The sequence below is a fragment of the Heloderma suspectum genome, chromosome 2 (assembly GCF_057233095.1).
Source record: "Heloderma suspectum isolate Gila_16-S chromosome 2, 16-S_ref, whole genome shotgun sequence".
Classification (NCBI taxonomy): domain Eukaryota; kingdom Metazoa; phylum Chordata; class Lepidosauria; order Squamata; family Helodermatidae; genus Heloderma; species Heloderma suspectum.
This window is the reverse complement of record NC_139459.1, coordinates 255,186,247-255,205,227: the sequence shown is the minus strand read 5'-3', so window position 1 is coordinate 255,205,227 and position 18,981 is coordinate 255,186,247. Positions and strand designations below refer to the sequence as shown.

Sequence of the window (18,981 nt, the reverse complement as noted above, 5' to 3'; positions counted from 1 at the left end):
CTACAGCAGCAGCACCACCACCACGAGAGGCAGTACAGAAACAACAAGGGCAGCCTGCCCAGGGGTCCCAAAAACCTGAAGCCAGGCATGAATCCTTCTCAGTGTCAAGTCCAAACCATAGGCAGCTATCATAGATGGGCCACAAGCTAGGAGCCAAGCAAAGGAGTCACAGCAGAAGAACCTGGGATGGGTGAACCTGCCAATTTCAGTTTCACTTAGCACCTCATTTTCCCAACTATACGTTTGTTTTGTCCTACTGCCGCATCAGTTTGCAAATTTGGCCAGGTACTAATTTTTGTGTGTATTTTCCCCAATATACGCATTCTTCTTTACACTTTGCCTAGTTTATGCACTTTTTGCAAGCAATTTTTCGCTGATATAATGCAGTTTTCCTCTAATATATGATTTTTTTGCAGCTGCGAAGATTATCGCAAAATTCGGAAAAGTGCCAATTTCAGCACACAAGTGTATGGGTTTGGGAAGTGCAAATTGGGTAAACTTGTATAAAAATTCAGACCCAATGAATTTCTCCTCCATCCCTAAGAGGCACAGAACTAGTGAGTTATAGCAGATGACTCCAAGAAAACTGCAGAGCCGTGAAGACCCTTGTTGCACAGGCAAGGTCCCAGCTCACACAGGGAGCCTTACCTATCCAGGAGAGCCCAATGCCCAGCCTGGATGGGCAGGGCCAGTCCAGAGCCTGAGAATACTTTACTGCTAGGGAGATGACCCAAACTGCAGTTCTAAGCACTCACTACAGGAGGTGCCAACAGAACCAAACATTCCCAATTCTGGACTCAGCAGCTCCCAACAGCTTGTCTATAAATAACTATGGCAGAGCTGAAGGAGGCAAATACGAATACTCTTGTCAGTGAAATTCTTCTTCTCCCCTCTTGCATATATGCATTTTTCCAGCTAAAATTCCTTTTGAGAATACAGTCAAGTATATTATAATAACAGCAGTTCTCAGAGTGACAGCAGCTTCTTTCAGAGAGTCACAGAATGGCCCTTCTTCTACGGAATGTATGCGTTAGACCTGCGATACATCTGAATTCACATGCCAACACAGAATAAGATCAGCCAATTACCTCAAGAAGGAATAAAATGCTTACCTGATGTTATATTCTTCTTTAATTTGCTTCCCTTCTGTGGAAATCGCTAGAGCTGATGCAGCTGATGCAGGTTCTGGCATTTTTCTGTCTGGACTGGACCTCTTACTTTGTCCATGGAGAGAGGGAAGGTTGGGGGTCATTTCTGAGCCACTGACAAAAGAGTCACCAAAAACATCATTGTCTGCCTCAGCAGGAGAAGAGGCTGGTGACGAATGAAAGGACACCAAAGGTACACGTGAGGATGGCAGCCTGCCCACAGGAAGCAGGGGTCCATGACCCAGGGATGGGTTACCCAGACTTACGGAAGCGCTAGTGACTTGATTGTTTGTGGTATGCAGGTGTTCAAGTGCACGGACTGTCAGATTTAATCCCCTTAGTCCTCCTGCAACACCTGCCGCTTGTGACTGTCTGGGCTGGTGCCTCGGTGCAGACTCACAGTTCTCCAAAACACTGGGATGATTTGCTCCTTGACTGTTTTTGCCATTCTCCAGTCCAGGGAAAATATGCCGGCCCTTCAGATGGTGAAGCTGGTCTGTACTTTGGCTCAACGGTGAGAGTCTGACCATTTCTGAGGTTCCCATTTCTTCCATAGACTTTCCTCTTCTTCCAGCTATATAAGCATCTGTTTTGTCAGATGGACTATCTTCCAGTTTCTCCTTTGATGGGGAGCTAAAGTTGGTTTCAAATTATATAGCATATTTTTAAAAGATCACCACCCATCTTATTTCATGCATGATTTTACAAGGTGAAACTATTTTAATGTGAATTTAAAATACGCAGATTTTCCATAGCACCAACAGTTGAGAAATTTCCGTGACCTCAGGGCAGAACATGTCATTCTGTGATTCATCCTGTCCCAATCTCACCACCACCACCACCATTCAGCAGAGGACAGGAGGATTTGGGGGGGGGGAGAAGAGGGGCTGCTTAACCTTCTCCTTGCCAGATGTTTGTCCACTCAGAATCAGGACACCTCCTCCAGTAGCTTCCCCACCTGCAGGAGAAAGATATGAGGGCCTGCATCTTTTACTGGGGAGAGAAGCAGCTTTGGGAGGGGGCATGATTTTGAGTAGACAAATGGCTAGCAAAGAAAAGGTGCACTGCTGGACCTCTGCCTTACCTGAAGCCACCTGTAGCTGCTGCTTCCTCATAAAAGGAAGGTCTTTGGCAAAAGGAACAATGAAAAGGCACCTAAGGTGTAGCTCCACCCTCCCTCAAGAGAAACTTGACTGAAGAAGAGCAGTTAAGGCACCTGCATACATTTGTGGATTTCTTTGGAACTCTTGACTGAGGGAAGCCTGTCTAGCCCCCTCAATGACATCCTTTTGCTGGCAGGTAAAGACCTTCTTATTTAAACAAGTGTTTGGCCTATTAAACTGATTTGTCTTGCTCTGCTGCTCTGTATCTCAATCTGTATTTTAATCTTAATATGTTTTGAACCGGCTGCCATTGTGTGACTTTTTATCTGCTCTCACCTGTTTGTTTTTACTGTGTTAATTGCTTATTACGTTTATTGTTATACTGAGCAGTTGTTAAGAATATAAGAACATAAGAAGAGCCCTGCTGGATCAAACCAAGGGTCCATCTTGGATCCAAGGGCATTCTGTTCACACAGTGGCCAACCAGCTGTCGACCAGGAACCCATAAGCAGGGCATGAGCGCAACAGCACCCTCCCACCCATGTTCCCCAGCAACTGCTGTACATAGGCTCACTGCCTCTGGTACTGGAGATAGCACATAGCCATCAAAACTAGTAGCCTTCTCCTCCAGGAATTTGTCCAACCCCCTTTCTCCAAACTGTTACACTTGTATTCTCAATGAGTCATTGGGCTGGAGAGTGGAAGCAAGGGCAAAAGGTCAGTAGAAAGTATCTACACTGACCTCTCTTCCCTCCAGTCCAATAAAACTTTGCCCAAATTAGATTACTTATTTGTTTAAAACATAGTTAGACTGCCCTGAAGCCTGGAAATGAGATGTGACATGGCCACTGCAATACCTCAGAATCTCAACAGCACGCTTCCACCCATGTTCCCCAGTAACTGGTGTACATAGGCTCACTGCCGCTGGTTCTGGAGGTAGCGCATAGCCATCAAGACTAGTAGCTATAGATAGCCTTCTCCTCCAGGAATTTGTCTAACCCCCTTTTAAAGCCATCCAAGTTGGTGGCCATCACTACATCCTGTGGTAGTGAATTCCATAGTTTAACTGTGTGAAGAAGTCCTTCCTTTTATCTGTTCTGAATTTCCCACCAGTTAGCTTCATGGGATGACCCTGGGTTCTAGTATTATGAGAGAGGGAGAAAAAAGGCTCCTTCTATACACCCCCTATTTTTGTACACCTCTATCATGACTCCCCTTTCCCCTCCTTTTTTCCAAGCTAAACAATCCCAGCTGTTGTAACCTTCCCTCATAGGGAAGATGTTCCCGCCCCTTGAACATTCCAGTTGCCCTTTTATGCATGTGTTGTTGTCTATTCTGTATTTTCTTCTTTTTAGCTGCCTTGGGCACTCTATATGGAAAGGGGGGGTATACATTTAACAAACAAATTTCTTAGGATGCTTTTGTACAAGCTGGGCTCATTCTGAAAGGATGCCTGTTCCCCATACAGCTAGATATTGAGACAGCAGGGAAGTACTCACAAAAGAAGTGAAAAATAAAAGAAAACCTTTTAAAGATCCACAAAATGAGTAACAATGCCACATTGTGTGTGTGTGTGTGTGTGAGAGAGAGAGAGAGAGAGAGAGAGAGAGAGAGAGAGAGAGAGAGGACAGACAGACAGACAAGACAGACAGACAAGACAGCTAGGAAGTAAACACATTAAGTAGATACGGTGGTGTTAATTAACCTGTGCTAATTGATTTTATACAAGACTTTTCAGTTGACTATTCAGCTACTCCCTCTCGAAGGTGTTTAGGAGAGCTGCTGCTACCCCTGGGCAACAAATCCTTTTGCTAATTAACACTAGCTTTTTTGTGTCCAACAGCAACATGTTCATTTGACATTTTAATGCACACATTAAAAGAGCAGCTGTCTTCACCATCCGATAGCAAAGATACACCTGCAGGGATTATAAAATGGCCTTCTCCCTTCTTTTAAGACAGTTAACTGTGCAAAACTAAAACCCTGAAGCAGTTTTATGAGCTGCTTTGAAGTTGATATTGTAATGCACTGGAATGCAGTTATGGTAGCACATTTCATTTTGGAAAGCAATTGAAGGGTACGGGAAATGGAGACAGCAGATGAAAGTTGATGTATATGGCATTCTGATAGCTGCCTTTGCCAATGAAAGATAATAAAATGTATCATCCACAGTCTATAAATCTGTACTAAGGGCCAGGAAAATCATACCTCTCTAAAGTATTTTTCCAGTCCTTCTGCACTTCCGTTGCATCTAGAGTTTGATACTGCCTCAATGCCAAAATGTTCCTCTTCTATTTTAAACACATAACTTAGAATAAATGTTGAACATGTATCTTAGAAGCAGACCAAGAGAAGCCTCCGATTTTTCTTTCTTGGGCCTGCATCTCCTGCGCTCCAGGCGCTGTTTCTACAGGAGATCAGATGGTGGAGCTATGATCTCAAATAACAAGCATGGGCATGAACATGACTGCTGTTACAGTGCCTTCAGAATAATATGGAGAAGAGTTTCCCCAGCTCTGTTTGCAGGCATGTCACACTTTTTTGTCACATTTTGGGCTCCGTAACAACACGGAGCTAGAGGTTCTTAGAGCAACCCCAGAAACACTCATTTCCAGAACAGGGCAGGTCAGTGGAGCTCAGAGAAGGGAGCTCAGCTGACCTGTCCCAATCCAGAGACAAGTGCTTCCATTCATTTCTGGGGTTGCTTTAGGCAGTGCTAACTCCCCTTTGCACTAGCGATGAGTCCTGCTGGTGCAACAGAATGAGCGGAATCAGCAGCAGCATTGGATACTGCCCATAATTGAGAAAATAAATAGTCTCAGATATTATTTGGACTGAAGAATCTATAAGGATTCATAACAATCCTGAAAACTGCCATTTGAAGAGGTTATTTGAAATTCAAACGAATCCTGAGCTTTAAGGGGTCTCAGCCAGCATCATCCTTACCATTAGGCAGTCTTCAGTGGCTGCCACCTAGGACAGGAACATAGCAAGCTGCCTTCTACCAAGTCAGACTGTTTGATCCATCTAGTTCATTGCCCTGACTGGCCATGACTCCCGAGGGTTTCAGACTGAAGCCTTCCCCAGCCCTACCAGGAAATGCCAGGGGTTGAATCTGTGGCCTTCTGCAGGTAAAGCAGGTGCTCTACCACTGAACCACAGCTCTTCCCCATCATTCATTCATTTGGACAAATCAGTGAAGCTTCATCCTTATTTTGGAGTGCAACTGTGACACTGTCTGTGTGTGTTAGAATGGGGAAGATGCGCTCCTCCACCAGCAGGGGGACACATCCTCTGCAGAGGCCCTCTGGCACACCCATGCACATCACAGAAGGCCAGTTGGCCCTGAAACAGGGCACTCCACAGGCAGGACAGGGGCAGCCTTGGAACCACTGGATCCAAGGCCCCCTCCATTCCTGTGAGGCCTCAGGATCAGGACCCTTGCCTATACCAGGCTCAGACTAGTGTCGGTAATTCCCCTTCTGTTGGAGCCAAGAGGAGGGGAAATAGTGGGGGAAGCTCACCAGCAACAGTGGCAAGGTAAGTTGCTCCCACGCCATGGCGGGACTCCAGAAGGGGCAGACAATCGGCCACTTCATTCTCTCCTCAACCCCACTTAGCTTTCTCTGTTAAATGTCGGGACAGGTATAAAGCTAGGCAATGGCTTGCTAGCACACTTCTAGGGGCTTTCCCAAATAATCTCTTGAGGCTATTTGTTCAGCGCTGCCCCATGTCAAAAACTCCCTGCCAATAATAAAAAAAAATCTATTGCACAAGGAGAGAAGGTCTCACACGGCCTAATCCCTGCTGAATTAATTTTGTACTCACAGTGAGGTGTTTGTAAGACTAAAAAGCATTAAAAAATGTACTTCTACCTGCAGTCTGAAATACTGCAGTTCCTTCTGCCACCTCAGCCATTCAGCCACCTCATTTGGCTGCATGGGTGGATCAGGTCACAGATGATTTCCTTGAAGGAAGTGCTTGCATTGCATTGAAATCACATTTTCCCAGCTCCCAACACGTCCTATATTTTTGCATAGAAATGCTCACCACCACCACCACCACCCTGCCGACATGCCTATTATGATAGCTTGTGCAGTTAGGGCTATTTTTGTATAAGTGTCATAGACATCAACCTGGTTCCCACGTAACAAGAGCTCATAGTATGGATTGTTGCCTTACCCAGAGTTTACCCATGATTTGTTTGTCAGGTGACTGCACAAACTGCAGGTTGTTTTTTCAGTTTCTGGGTTGTTTGATTTCCTCCCCGCTCACCCGCTCCTTCCCTGTATCCCAAATGTCTTTGCGGTGCTGTAGTATTGGCATGTAGAGTGGCCATGTTTTTCTACCACTCTTCCCCAATGCCTCTGTAGCCTGTCAAAACAACCTATGAACAACCTCTGGGTTCACACATGATGACAACCCATGGTTTAAACAAACCAGAATTTACAACCCAACAAGAAACCCTAGGTTCTCTTCCTAGGTTGTTTGTGGTTAACAACCCATAGTTAACCCATAGTTACAGGTTCACACATAACCCATAGTCAACCCACAGGGTTGGTTTGCACAATCAATCAGCCCACCATGTGTTGTTAATGCATGGGTTGTGTGTGTGTGGGTGGCCATTTTGAACATTCAAGCTGTGGCCGCAGCTTGTCATATCATCCAAACCAGGAGACTGTAGATTATATGAGAGTTAAACAACGCTCGCATAACCCTAAAACAGGCCTGGCTTATCCTTCCCATAATCCATGGTCGCTGGGTTCAGACAACATGACAAGCTGCAGCTTGAATACTCAGAATGGCACCCATGGGTGCTGCAGCCTGTCAGGGCTTAAATAAGCCATGATGAGCCATGGCAATTGTGCGAACTTGGTCATACGCTGGGTTGTCATTTTGTGCGAATCAGGTCATTATGTCAGTTTAGTATTGGTGGTCTGGAACTATAGTCAGAGTCCAAAGGCTGAAGTACCTACTTTGGGTACTGCCAATACAGCCAGTCCAATTGCAGCAGATTGTAGGCCAGTGGCTTCTGATGAACAGCTGTGGTAACAACACACAGTAAGGCATGGGTCTGGCTGGCTGCCAGAGTCCCTGGTTAGAGAGAGGCCCAGCACCTCATGGACAAATTGGCTAGAGCCCATTAAATCACTTACTACAAAATTCCTTCCCCTTCCCCCTACCATTTCTCAGAGAGAGTCTGGAGCTAATGGAAACTGAATGGAGAACATGATTAAAGGCCAACAATTGCAGACGTTCACATGAAGGCATGGAGAAGGCACACAAATTGACAGCATAAAACAGTGAATTTTATACATTTGCCTAGTCAATATGGATAGTCTCCAAGTAATGCCATTTCCAAGTGATCCAAGGGATTTCATGCACTGCTTGGTCAATAGGAAAGTATTTCCCTATTGTATGGAAATGTGAAAGATGTAATTCTTCACAGATGACCAAGTAAGAGCACGGAAGTAAGAGCACATTCAGACACATCCAGTTTTTACTTCAAAAGGCATCCCCAGCTATCTCCGGGGATGCACTTACACAGAAAACCTAATATGTGATCCAACCCCTCCATGAATACAGCTATGGCCTCCCAGCAGCAATTTCCACATTCATAGCAAATGAAAAGCAGACCAGTGGAAATAGAACCAGAAGCAAACAATGATGTAGTGGAGCCACACAGTGCTGGCATTCTTTTTGTTAGCAGGGACACTGATGCCATCTGCCAGCCCTCCTTAGACTTCCCTGCTCTCTCTGAGCTTAGCTGCAATCCTCACAGTAGCTGGGCAGGAGGAGATGAATTTTCCCAGCAACAATATATTGTTCCCTGTTGTAATGCAAAATAATTGGGGTGACTTGGTCTTGAATGAGTATGAGCTCTATAAAAGACCTGTTCCTGGGGGAGATGAAACTGCTAGAACTGGTCTGTTGGGATGGATCAGTTTTTGGGGGGCTCTCCTTGGGGGCATGGCTGTGGGGACCATCATAACTTCAGAATTTACCACTGTGCTAATGGAAGCAAATGGAAATTGCTTCTGGGATGCCACAGCTGTATCTGCGAAAAGGGCAGGTCACACTTAGATTCTCCAGATGAAGGTATTATAAGGTATATGATATTGTCAAGATATATCACACAGACATACAAGCAACTGGCCTTATGAGTTATTACACACTTACTTGGGGTGCACTGGATAGTATTCCTGGTCCTGAGCTGACAATGTTGAGCTAGCTGTAAATCTGCAGGAATCCTGGAAGTGAAAAAAAACTTTTACCATGAGGGATCCTCTCCATGGGCTAAGCAGCTAACGTGGACAGCACAAGGGTATCCCTGGGAGAAAAGGTGGTTGCTTTCCCTCATACACTACCTGCGTTTCCTGTAGCACACTACAATACCCATCTGGATGCACCTGAAAGATTAAACATGGAGATTGCCTTACAACAGGAGCTGAGAACCTCTTTCAGCTGAAGGGCCAAATTCAATTTCAGAGAAACTCTTGGGATGGATGGGACCAAAGGCAAAAGAGGTGAGACCAAAATACCAGCATATTTTAGCTTAAATGTCTTACTGCCAGTAACTAAGCTTTAGGGGAGTCATTCCAACCTTTTAGAATGGGGAAAACATGCAAAAGCTGGGAAACCACCAAATTATTGGAAGAGGAAAGAGGGTGTTCTGGGGAACATGGAATTGGGAACCCAGGAGGGCTGGATTTGGCCCACAGGCCTGAGTTTCCCCACCCCTGCTTTACAATAAATACTGACTATCCAGGCTTTATGAAACTGTGCTCCATAAACAATGAATCATCAACTCATTCATCTTACAGACAGAGGTCCTGTTATTTTGGCCAAAGCGATGGCTTCAGCAATGGCATAACAGTGATGAATTCCCTACCTCTCCACTCATAGCCATGAACTCACCACAACAATGCTATGGTAAGAATACGTTTTCTCCAGTTCTCTGAAGAGGATCTGGTTCTGGTGCATAATCACAGATGATATTAGCTCCCGATTACTGTAGAATGTGTGTTTTTAGATATTTTTATTCTATCAGGATAATTACGACATCCATTTTAAACTAATCCGCTATAGGTACCATTAACTTATAGCATGTTTATTAGGTTTACTAAGTCTGAAACCAAGACTCCTTGATAATGACCTGTCCAAGGCCATACTTGCTTGAGGTGGGATTAGACTGAAGCTATTTCAGTTCCAAAAGATGAAACATTTATTGATGTTGAGATGTGTGTGTATCTCAGCATTGGAATGATGCGTATGCAAATATGAAGGCACAACCTAAAAAATACCCACCACCGAAAAATTTTAAATATTAGATCAAACCCGTTAGTGCTTTCATGATAGAACCTAAACTTTCCTCAGTTTCAGAGTAGTAATACACATCTTAAGACAGCACTTCAAGGGCTAAACTACGTGTTCCATTTACTGTGTAGTATGCAGCTTAGCCTTCTGATTTTCTTTAATTTCCACAGGTGCAGTGGACATGGGGGGAGGGAGTGTCACAGCATAATAGGTTTATCCCTTAAGCCCCACAAAAAAAATCCCTTGTGCAGTTAGGACCGATAGAAAAAAAGATCCCACTCGTGCTAATGCAAACTTTTTTCCTGTTGCTCATAGTGGCATGGGGGGGGGGGGAGATATAATGTGTAGCATGGCATTAAGATTCAGTGCTTGAGTACTCTCTACTAATCTGTTAATCTCCACATCCCTATATGTTGAATGGCATATGAACATATGAAGTTACATTATATGGAGTCTGACGCAGACCACAGGAATGTTTAGGTCAGTATTGTTTATTCTGACTGGCAGCTGTTCTCCAAGGTCTCAGGCAGAGAAGAAGCTTTTCCACTACCAGGGGGTGTTTCCACAACAACGGAAGGAGAAGCAAATGGAAGAGTACCAGATTTTTTTTTAAAGGAATCAGCTTTGCTGAGCTTTGGTCCATGCAGGGCTCCAGGAGTGAGTGCTCGGCACCAGTAAAAATCGCTTCACAGAACATACTTCCAGGTGAGGGTGGAGGTTGGAGTGAACGTCATCTGACTGGCAGGGGCTGCTCAGCCAATAAGAGAGGCTCCCCCCCCCAAGCTCTTCCCCCCTTTTCTCCTTTCCCCTGAAGCTCCAGATGCACCTGCATTTCAGAAACAAGCCTCATTGACAACAATAGGAGTTACTTCCAAGCAGACACACATATGTTTGTGCTGGGAAAGACGGGGGGGGGGGGACACAGGGATGGGAAACCAGACCCTTTCTAACCTGATGCTGCACAGAATCCCTATAACAAAGGTGTGAAGCAGTTACTTCCTAAGGCAATAAACCAAACAATGGAGAATTGGAGCCTCGAGATCATGCTTTAGGGAATTTGTGCTTTAAACTGCACCACTTCAATTGAGGGGGATCTCTGTACATTCTGATGTGGGCATTCAGGGGACAAGCCTCATTGAGCACAATGGGAGTTACTTCTGAGAAGACACTAATGGGTTTGAGCAGGGATGGGAAACACACAGGAAACACCGCTTGACCAGGGTCATGGTGAAAAGCACACCCTTGGGCTGGGCTAGCATACCTGAGGGAAATGCGGGGGTTGGGGCACACAACAACTATACCGCTGAGAACCCAACTGAAGAAAAAGAATCAGACTTTAAGCAGTCTCAGGAAATCCGGTTTTTCCCTGATAAGTTCCAGGGTGGCTGCTGGATGGCCACGATGTCATGTATCCATAATGATGTGCAAACACAGCCAGCTCGGAGTAAATCACTTGTGGAGAAACCCCCCTGCTCTACTGCTCGAATCACGGTGGGGAGAAGGCAAAGGGGATCCAATTAAAATCAGTCAGGATGCAATCCTATTCATGTTTAGACAGAAAAAAGTCCCACAACTCCCATTATGCCCCAGCCATCATGGCTGGCTGGGGCATGCTGGGAATACTAGGACTTTTTTCTGTCTAAACAAGCATAGGATTGCATCTCTAGACATAAATTGAGGTTCTACATTATGGTTCATACAGTACATTTCAAGAAATGTGATCTAGATGCTACGATGTTTTAAAGTACATGTTTTATAAACTTTAAATAACCCCTCTCCCACAAAAAAGCAGAAGGAAAAAAAAGGTTAGGCCGCCTTCAATGAAATCCATGCAAGCCCCACCTCTCTGATTTCCCCCTAATTTTAGCAAACAAACAAAAGAACCCCATGCCTTCTAAAACAGCAGGTAAGGGGGGCCACATCATAACAGGGAAGAGGGCAGGGCCCCCATACCTCCCCTGGAATTTGAGCACTGAGCACTGATCCTTTTTAAAAGATGGAAACGCTAGAGATTGGCCCACTGAGCCATGGCCTGTTCCCCTTAGAAAGACAGGAAAGCAAAGTACAACAGTCCATATTGTCAGTATATTCAGCCCAGTTTAAAAAATAAATAAATCACCACATCAGTAAGCTACTGACTACATTTGCCATTGTTTTCTTGCTATACCAGAAAACAAGAGAGATTGGAGAGAGTTTCTTATCAGAGAAAAGGTAATATTAGCTTTAGTTGAGAAGGGAACAATCTCTCTCTCTCCCCCTCAATCTCTCTTTCTCCTTTCCCATTTGTCTTTATTTGCCTTCCTTATCCTGTTTTCCCAGCATTTTATTGACATTGTCCTCCAGATTTTGGCATTGAGAAGTGCATATTTCTCACCTGCTGCTGGGAAATATTTGTGGAGTCTGACAGAAATTTGAAAAAGCAAATATGTAATTAAAAAAAATTGGTTTGAGCACGGCATTAAGCAGAGACAGACAGACAGAGACAGAGGCCCAGTCTAGAAGGCCAATTTAGTGCAGAGTGGGAGAACATCAGGGTCATTCACGGCAGATGACACTATCGCCAATCCGCAGCAACCCCGCAGCTTCTCTCTGGAAAAGGCACGTTTTCGGAAAGTCCTTCGAGTGAGTCTTTTTTCCTTAAATGCACCTCCCATGTGGTTCTGCTGCAGTGTGCTCCGTCCCCCCACATTAAATCCTGGGCGTGCCTATTTCTGTGACCTGGCTATGACCTGGCAGTGAGCTGGTCAAGGGGTGGGGCCGCCCCCTTTTCCCCCACTCTCAGTAAAGCGGCTTTCCCATTCACAATATCTGGCCTATTTTTCCCATTTACAGTATCTAAGTATTGAAACAGTATTGTTTCAAGCATTCACAATAGTGCAGTAGCTGCTTCACCCATTCAGTTTATGTTGCCTGTTTTTCCCACTCACAATAGTGCACTATCTTTTAATCTTTCACAATATCCCAATAATGGATGATAGGGGAGAGGCGTGGGGTAAACTACAGGGGTTTAATTCAGCACTTCCAGTAAACTTCCCTGAGCAGGGGAGCGTGGACAGGGGCAGGGAACAAGCCTCTCTCATTCACTGAGCAGCACCTATGGGACTGACGATGTTCAGTTCTACTCCGCCCACCCAACCCTAAAGTACGGGGTTTCAAGTGCTGTGAAACCCCGTGAAAGCGGGGTTTTAGGTAGCATATACTCCGCTTTTCTTGCTTCATGTGCCCTTGACGGACCAAAGTGATTTCATGAAAATCCAGATATAACCAGAAAGTGCTTCTCATTCCGTTTCTATGTAGTTGGAGCCAGACAGAGACAGAGAGATAAAGACAGAGTTTAGTAAAATACATGGGCGTTCTTTTAGCTCAAAGACAGGCAGAAGACCCAGGGGAAAACTCATAGAATGCTGAGTTACAGAAGCCACGGGGTTTCTTTGATGGGTGGAAATTAATCAAGTTTCACCATGACTGCCAGTGTACTCTACATGATATCTGAGGACCACTTCACACAAGACATTTCCTACTCAAAAATCACTTCCCTATAGGAAACTAAATTTTGAGGATATTTAATTACAAGTGAGTTTCACATTGGAAGCTTGTCTTACATGAAGTTGCTCCAAGTGCTATCAGAAAGTACAGAAATTGTTCATGATGAGTTTATAATTGCACCATCTCATTCAGATTGCTGTCTTGGAAAGGCTGAGCTGAAAAGATGTTGGAAGACCAGGAAGTGACTACATAATTTATTCTATTTCTTCAATGGAAAACATGAAACAGAAGAGAGGATCAGATGATATGACATGTGAGTATTTAACTACATGCTATCCTTGGTCAAAACAATTCTATATGCAAGAGAGAGAGGAAGGTGTTGCAGGAGTTATTTTTAGTTTCTCATTCCTTATTACTGCAAAGATCACTTTATTTTAATAATGTGCAACTACAGATATACTGCTCTCCATTTTATGGCATTAAATTATTGGGTTGGGGAGATAGCATTTTAGGATTCTATAGCTTAGAAACATTGGGCATGATCAGCCAAACTTAAGGCCCAATGATTTCAATGACAGAGAAAGTAAGGCACATTTTACTCTTTGCCACACTGAAATTATTAATGGTTGGATCATGCCCAAAGTTAAGCACACTGACATTCAATTGAAATCAGTGGGGTTTAATGTTGGCTTGATCGTGCTCATTCATCTGACTGGTGGCCTTTGGCTTAAGAAGGGGATTACCAAGGGATGTAACTGCTCAGATTATAGAATGGGAGCTTAATTCAAATAGCCTTTGTTTAACAGAATACTAAAAGCATTTGTGAGAATGGATGATGCATAATAGCGTCACAGTTTCCCACCCTCTTATTCAGCGTGCTCTTCAGATCACATTGTGCAAACCTCCTGTGTAACCTTTCCAATAAAATCAGCAGAGTGACTTTTACACAGGCAAAACACAAGCTCATGTGTATTGTAATGCACTCATCTTGGCCCATATGAGTAAATTTTTAGATTATTGATAAGAGCAACTGATCACCAATATCATTGGGCACAATGATCATCAGGCAGCAGTGGTGAATTATATCTTAATAGCTACCTGCACAGGAGAAGGGGCTGATTTTGATCTCCCTCGGCCTTTGCTGGAGGCAGAAGAATCTGAGTGAAGAAGACTTGTTGTTGTGGCACACTTGCTGGCACAGCTTCCTTCACTGACAGAAGCCTGCACTTTTGAATTAGCTATTTCAGATACTGGAGAACTGGCACTGCATCTATCGGTGGTGGTTATAGAAGCTGAAGCAGAGGGCACAGTGGGTGGTTCAGGAATTCTCCCTGGATCAGGAAACTGAAAGAAACCATCCATATTCTGTAACTTTCTGCTGGTACTGGGATTGGAAGTGCCATCTTCTAAAAACCTCTTTGAGTGTGAGGTCCTCGGTTGCACAGGGGGCTTCTGATGTGCGCTGTTCATTGCAGTAGCAGGCCGTTGCCCAATCTTCCGTTCCATGTACTCAAGAAGCGCATTGTGTTGTATTTGCTTCAGTTCTGCCTTAGAAAGAGCCTTGCCTTGATTTTCCAGAGCTTTACCTCTGATGATCCTGGTATCTTGCTCATTAATCTCATCAGACCGGGACCTTGCGTTTTTCTGTCTCCACAATATACTTTGATCTCTCTGATCATCCAGTTGGTTGAGCTTCTCGGGTTCGGAATAGGAGATCTTCTTTTGTTCCTTGGTGGCCCTTTTCCTTCCCCCAATTCGAACAGTTTGTGGCCTTTTTGATTCTTCCTCTTTACTGATGTTTTCCAGCGGTTTGAAGGGAGGAATCGACGTGGAGTCCTCATTTGTGCTAGATAATGACAAAGACCTGAGATGCTGAATGGATGGCCTTGAAGAGGGTTTCTGCTTTAGCCGAATGGGCAAGCTCATCTGTAAATCCTTTCTCTTGAAAGATGTTTCCCTCAGCACCTTTCGCTGAGCCACTTTAAGTTTTTCCCGATAATCATTCTTGAACTTCTCATCCACTGAGGAGGCAGGGCTCCCCAGAATTAACTCTTCATCTTTGCTGGCAATCTCACTCACACGACTGTTACTGTCTCTTGGTATTTCTATTGGTTCTGCAGAGACTGGATGATTACTCCTTGGGGATTTCATAGAGAAGTCATCTTGTTCCTGAGCCTGATTTTTATGACTCATAAAGTTGGAATGTTTCCCACCAGAAAGGTAGTAAAGCAGAGGAGTTGTCGTTCTGTTTATTTTTACACTGGCAGTGTTGTCATGCAATTGACTTTCAGCCTTCTTAGAAAATTGTTGTTTTGGAAAATGGACAAGCTTGAGCACTTCCTCTTGCCTGGGGTTCATATGAAGGTCAGGACTGCTATAATTATCATTTTGCTTTGCTTTTCTAAATCCATTGACGGGTTGGGATGTAGAGTCCTCTGCATTATGGCTGTAATAAGATACTGTGTTGGCAGCCTCATAAATTTCGTTATGAGGAGTTTCTGCGAGGTCCAAACAATGAAATGGTGGTTTCTGCATTCTAGTCTGCTGTTCTAGAAGTGGCTGCCAAACATCTCTGCTGTTTTCTTCCTCAGGGCTGAAGGAACGTTTCTTGTCTTCATAATTATTAATTATCCTTAGTGCAGTCTTACTAGGAAGAGAACTGTCAATGTATTTTAAGCTCGAATCGCTCTCATAGATCTCCTGATCCAAACCCGAAGGATTATCAACTCTGAACGGATGCAGAGCGCCATGAAGCTGTTCCTCCTGTTTGCTGGATAGTGCCATGGCGCTTGGCAGATCTGCTTCTGCGAAGGGTGGTTTGTGTACACTGCAGGCATAAAAATACTGTTTGTTCTCTTGTGTATCATTAACAGCATTGTGGCTGGTACATAATGAAGGAGAGGACTTAGAGTTCAGTGCCTCAGGAATTTTGTAAGCATAGACTGAATTTTGAGCGCACAAAGTCTTCTGGGTCTTGGCCAAAGGACCAGATTTTAAATTTTCTTGAACAATTAAAGAAGGTTTTGTGGAAATGGTAGAGTTACTTTTCTTGGTGGTATATTGATTGGTAGGATGCCAAATATCACCCTGTTCTGTAACTGGACTTTCATCCTCGCCTCTAGAGAGCCAATAATCATTGTAACAGTTTGCCAGGGAGTCAAAAGGGAGGACTTTGCTGCTATCTTGAATACGGACTTCTGCTTGTATGCTGTGGTCAAAGCAAATTCCAGAATGACTTTGATCTATATTTCTGTTAGCTTCACAGCTATCCACTCGATCTGGTGGGGATGGTGGGTGAGCTGGAAACCTGGCCTGTGGCGATGGTGGTTGGTATAACATCCCAGGAGTAGGAGTGCTTCCATATGGCCTGCTGCAACCAGTATCCTCCAATTTATAGTGACTGCTCTTTCCCACTGTCTTGTTTTCATACATCTGCCTAAGCTCAACATGTATTGCACTGGGATTATAAATACTTCTCACATATCCTGAGTCCATATATGGCAGCTGTTCTAGAGGCAGAGAGTCATGTTCACTGCAGCCTAATGGGGTAGGATACTCTGGAAGATTTGAGCCCCCTGAGAAAGAACTGTATGCAGAGTCTGCTTTTCCAGGAATGTGCAAGCACTGGTCAATGCCACTGGTAGGTTGCTCTGGAAAAAACCTGTTAGCACCCCTGGGTGAGGCCACTGGCTGCAGAAGTTCAGCTAATCCTCTGACATGTCTCAGGTTCCATCTTGACACTTCATTCTCATAAGAAGACATATTCTCTACTGTGAATCAACCCAGTCCTCCAGAAAAGGAACTGACATAAAAAAGAGGCCTTTGGTTTTATAGCCAAAAATGAGCATATTTCCTTGTAGGAATGTTCACATGTCATCATCGCACTTCATCAGCTGAGAAGTGGATCCTAGAAAAGAAAAGAAGCAATTGAGATACACCTGAATTGAACATATCTCATTTGAAGACTTTTTTGGTGGGCAGTCATCAGGAGGGATAGATCAGCAGAACATTTGTCAACAGAGATATGCTTTTACCTTGCTTATATCCAAAACCACGGGTTGTATCCAGTCCTGTCTGTCCGCCAGTGGAACAGAAACTACTCATGAAACAATTTCCCCCTCCCTCATGTAGCCACCTGTGTACACCCAAATCAGATTTGGAGGGGGGCATAGAGGGACTGCAGGTGGGAGAGGAGGAAGGTGAAGTCCCATTGCATGAGTGGAAATCTGCTCGTATGAGGTTGCATTAAACCCCATATCTTCAAAACAAAATGATCTGCACCTCACAGTATAATTCTAGAACGTTATTCTTTGACTAGATATACATGTGAAAAGCTGGTGCATAATTACTAATATTTTACATATTGATAATGAAAGAAAAATGCTAAAATCTGTATTAGCATAAATACCTTTATTAGGTCAATGCAAAGAGTTACCTTGTGGAGTACTTCTTGGGGAATTGTCTTCTGGGCTTTATACAGACACAACTGTTGCTGGAATTTCAGTCCTGCAAACCTTGTATATCTCTATGGCCTTAACTGATGCAATAAGCAAACCACTATAAGGAAGTATTGGTTCTAGTGCTGAGACTGACATGGTTCCACTGTAAATTCTTTTTTCACATTAACAACATTTACACGTGGCACACATTCTCAAAGAGGTCAAATGCACTTTTTTGGGTGTTGCATGATTGGGATTTTAGCCTAAAGGGCTATCTGTTAGAATCCCTCCAACCTCGCTTGATGGGGGACAGCGACAGCCTTCTGCATGTGATCTTGGAATCACACAGCCCAATTAGATTCACTGACCACCCCCTGTAAATCCACCTACAAATATCTGATTGGTTGATCTTAAGAACTGATTCAAACATCTCACAGAAGCAGAAAAAGCAGAAGTGGGATTCACTTGTGCTTCTGCTTCTCCTACTTCTGTGAAATGTTTTAATAGGTCTGAACATCTGTGCCATCTGTAAACTTATTATTCCTCCCTGAAACCCTTGTCTCGGCAAAACAACAACTGTGTGCTGCTTTTACAGACTACTGATTCTGCCTCTCTGCATGAGTCTCTGGTCCTGCTTCCATTGCTGTCTGCTTCCTCACCATCATACTCCTGGTTTGCCATTCTGGAATTTGACCCTGACTTGGACTTTGGTCATAAGTATCTTCTGAGATCTTATGTGAGCTGCCTTTTCCCCATCTGATTTCCACAGCTGGACTTCCCCAATCATGCATCTGCACTGACTTGGTGACTAGTGGCCCTAATTCCATCAGGACATATTTGGGCCTGATACTCTAAACAAGGACCATCACTGACTCAACGTAAGACAACATCCTTCAGGTACTGATCATGGAATATCAAATACTATATTTCTTGGGTGATTATCATTTAAATTGTATAATTGCCATTTTCCTTTTCTAAACATATAAGTAGAAGATTTGATGGCACCCTGATTCTTGCAGAACAGATTACTTTTGTTACTATGCGAAGCTTAGAAAAAAGAATTTGCAGTACATCTAGCTGGCAGCTCACACATGCCAAATGCTGTGGTCCTGTGTTAATATTTAGCTATATTGTCACATGAAGAGACAAGGATTTATATAAAAAGGAAAACTTTGGAAGACTTGGCAAGGACTGCTATCATTTTTTAAGGTAAAAGGGCTCACGTAGTACAAATAATAGGCCAGTTCAGATGTAACGATCTTGACTTCTTTAAGCTGAGAAAGAGCATTATGCCTGTGCTCTCCCCTTACATGCAGGGAATCTGATCTGATCCTGGTTTCATATCTTGGTTAGTATACACACACAGAGAGACTAGACCACAATTTCTCAGTTTGTATGTAACAGAAAACTGTAGTTTTAAAAAATCATGATAGAAGCACCAATGCCAGTGCACAAGGAGAGGAGGAGAGGAGAGAGTGTGCAGGCATG

At 43.9% G+C, this 18,981-nt stretch overlaps 1 protein-coding gene across 2 annotated transcripts in view; it reads right to left on the bottom strand.

Moving 5' to 3' along the window:
- The window catches only part of SHROOM1 (shroom family member 1), a 68,067-nt gene that overhangs the window by 7,917 nt on the left and 41,169 nt on the right, over window positions 1-18,981 (bottom strand). For both annotated transcript variants that reach the window (XM_084838820.1, XM_084838821.1), the window contains 3 exons: window positions 14,153-16,961; window positions 8,432-8,502; window positions 1,113-1,781 (listed from right to left, as the gene is read on the bottom strand). In XM_084838820.1, coding sequence (XP_084694946.1) covers window positions 1,113-1,781; window positions 8,432-8,502; window positions 14,153-16,816 — 3,404 coding nt within the window. In that variant the 5' untranslated portion in view covers window positions 16,817-16,961. The remainder of the gene's footprint in view (window positions 1-1,112; window positions 1,782-8,431; window positions 8,503-14,152; window positions 16,962-18,981) is intronic.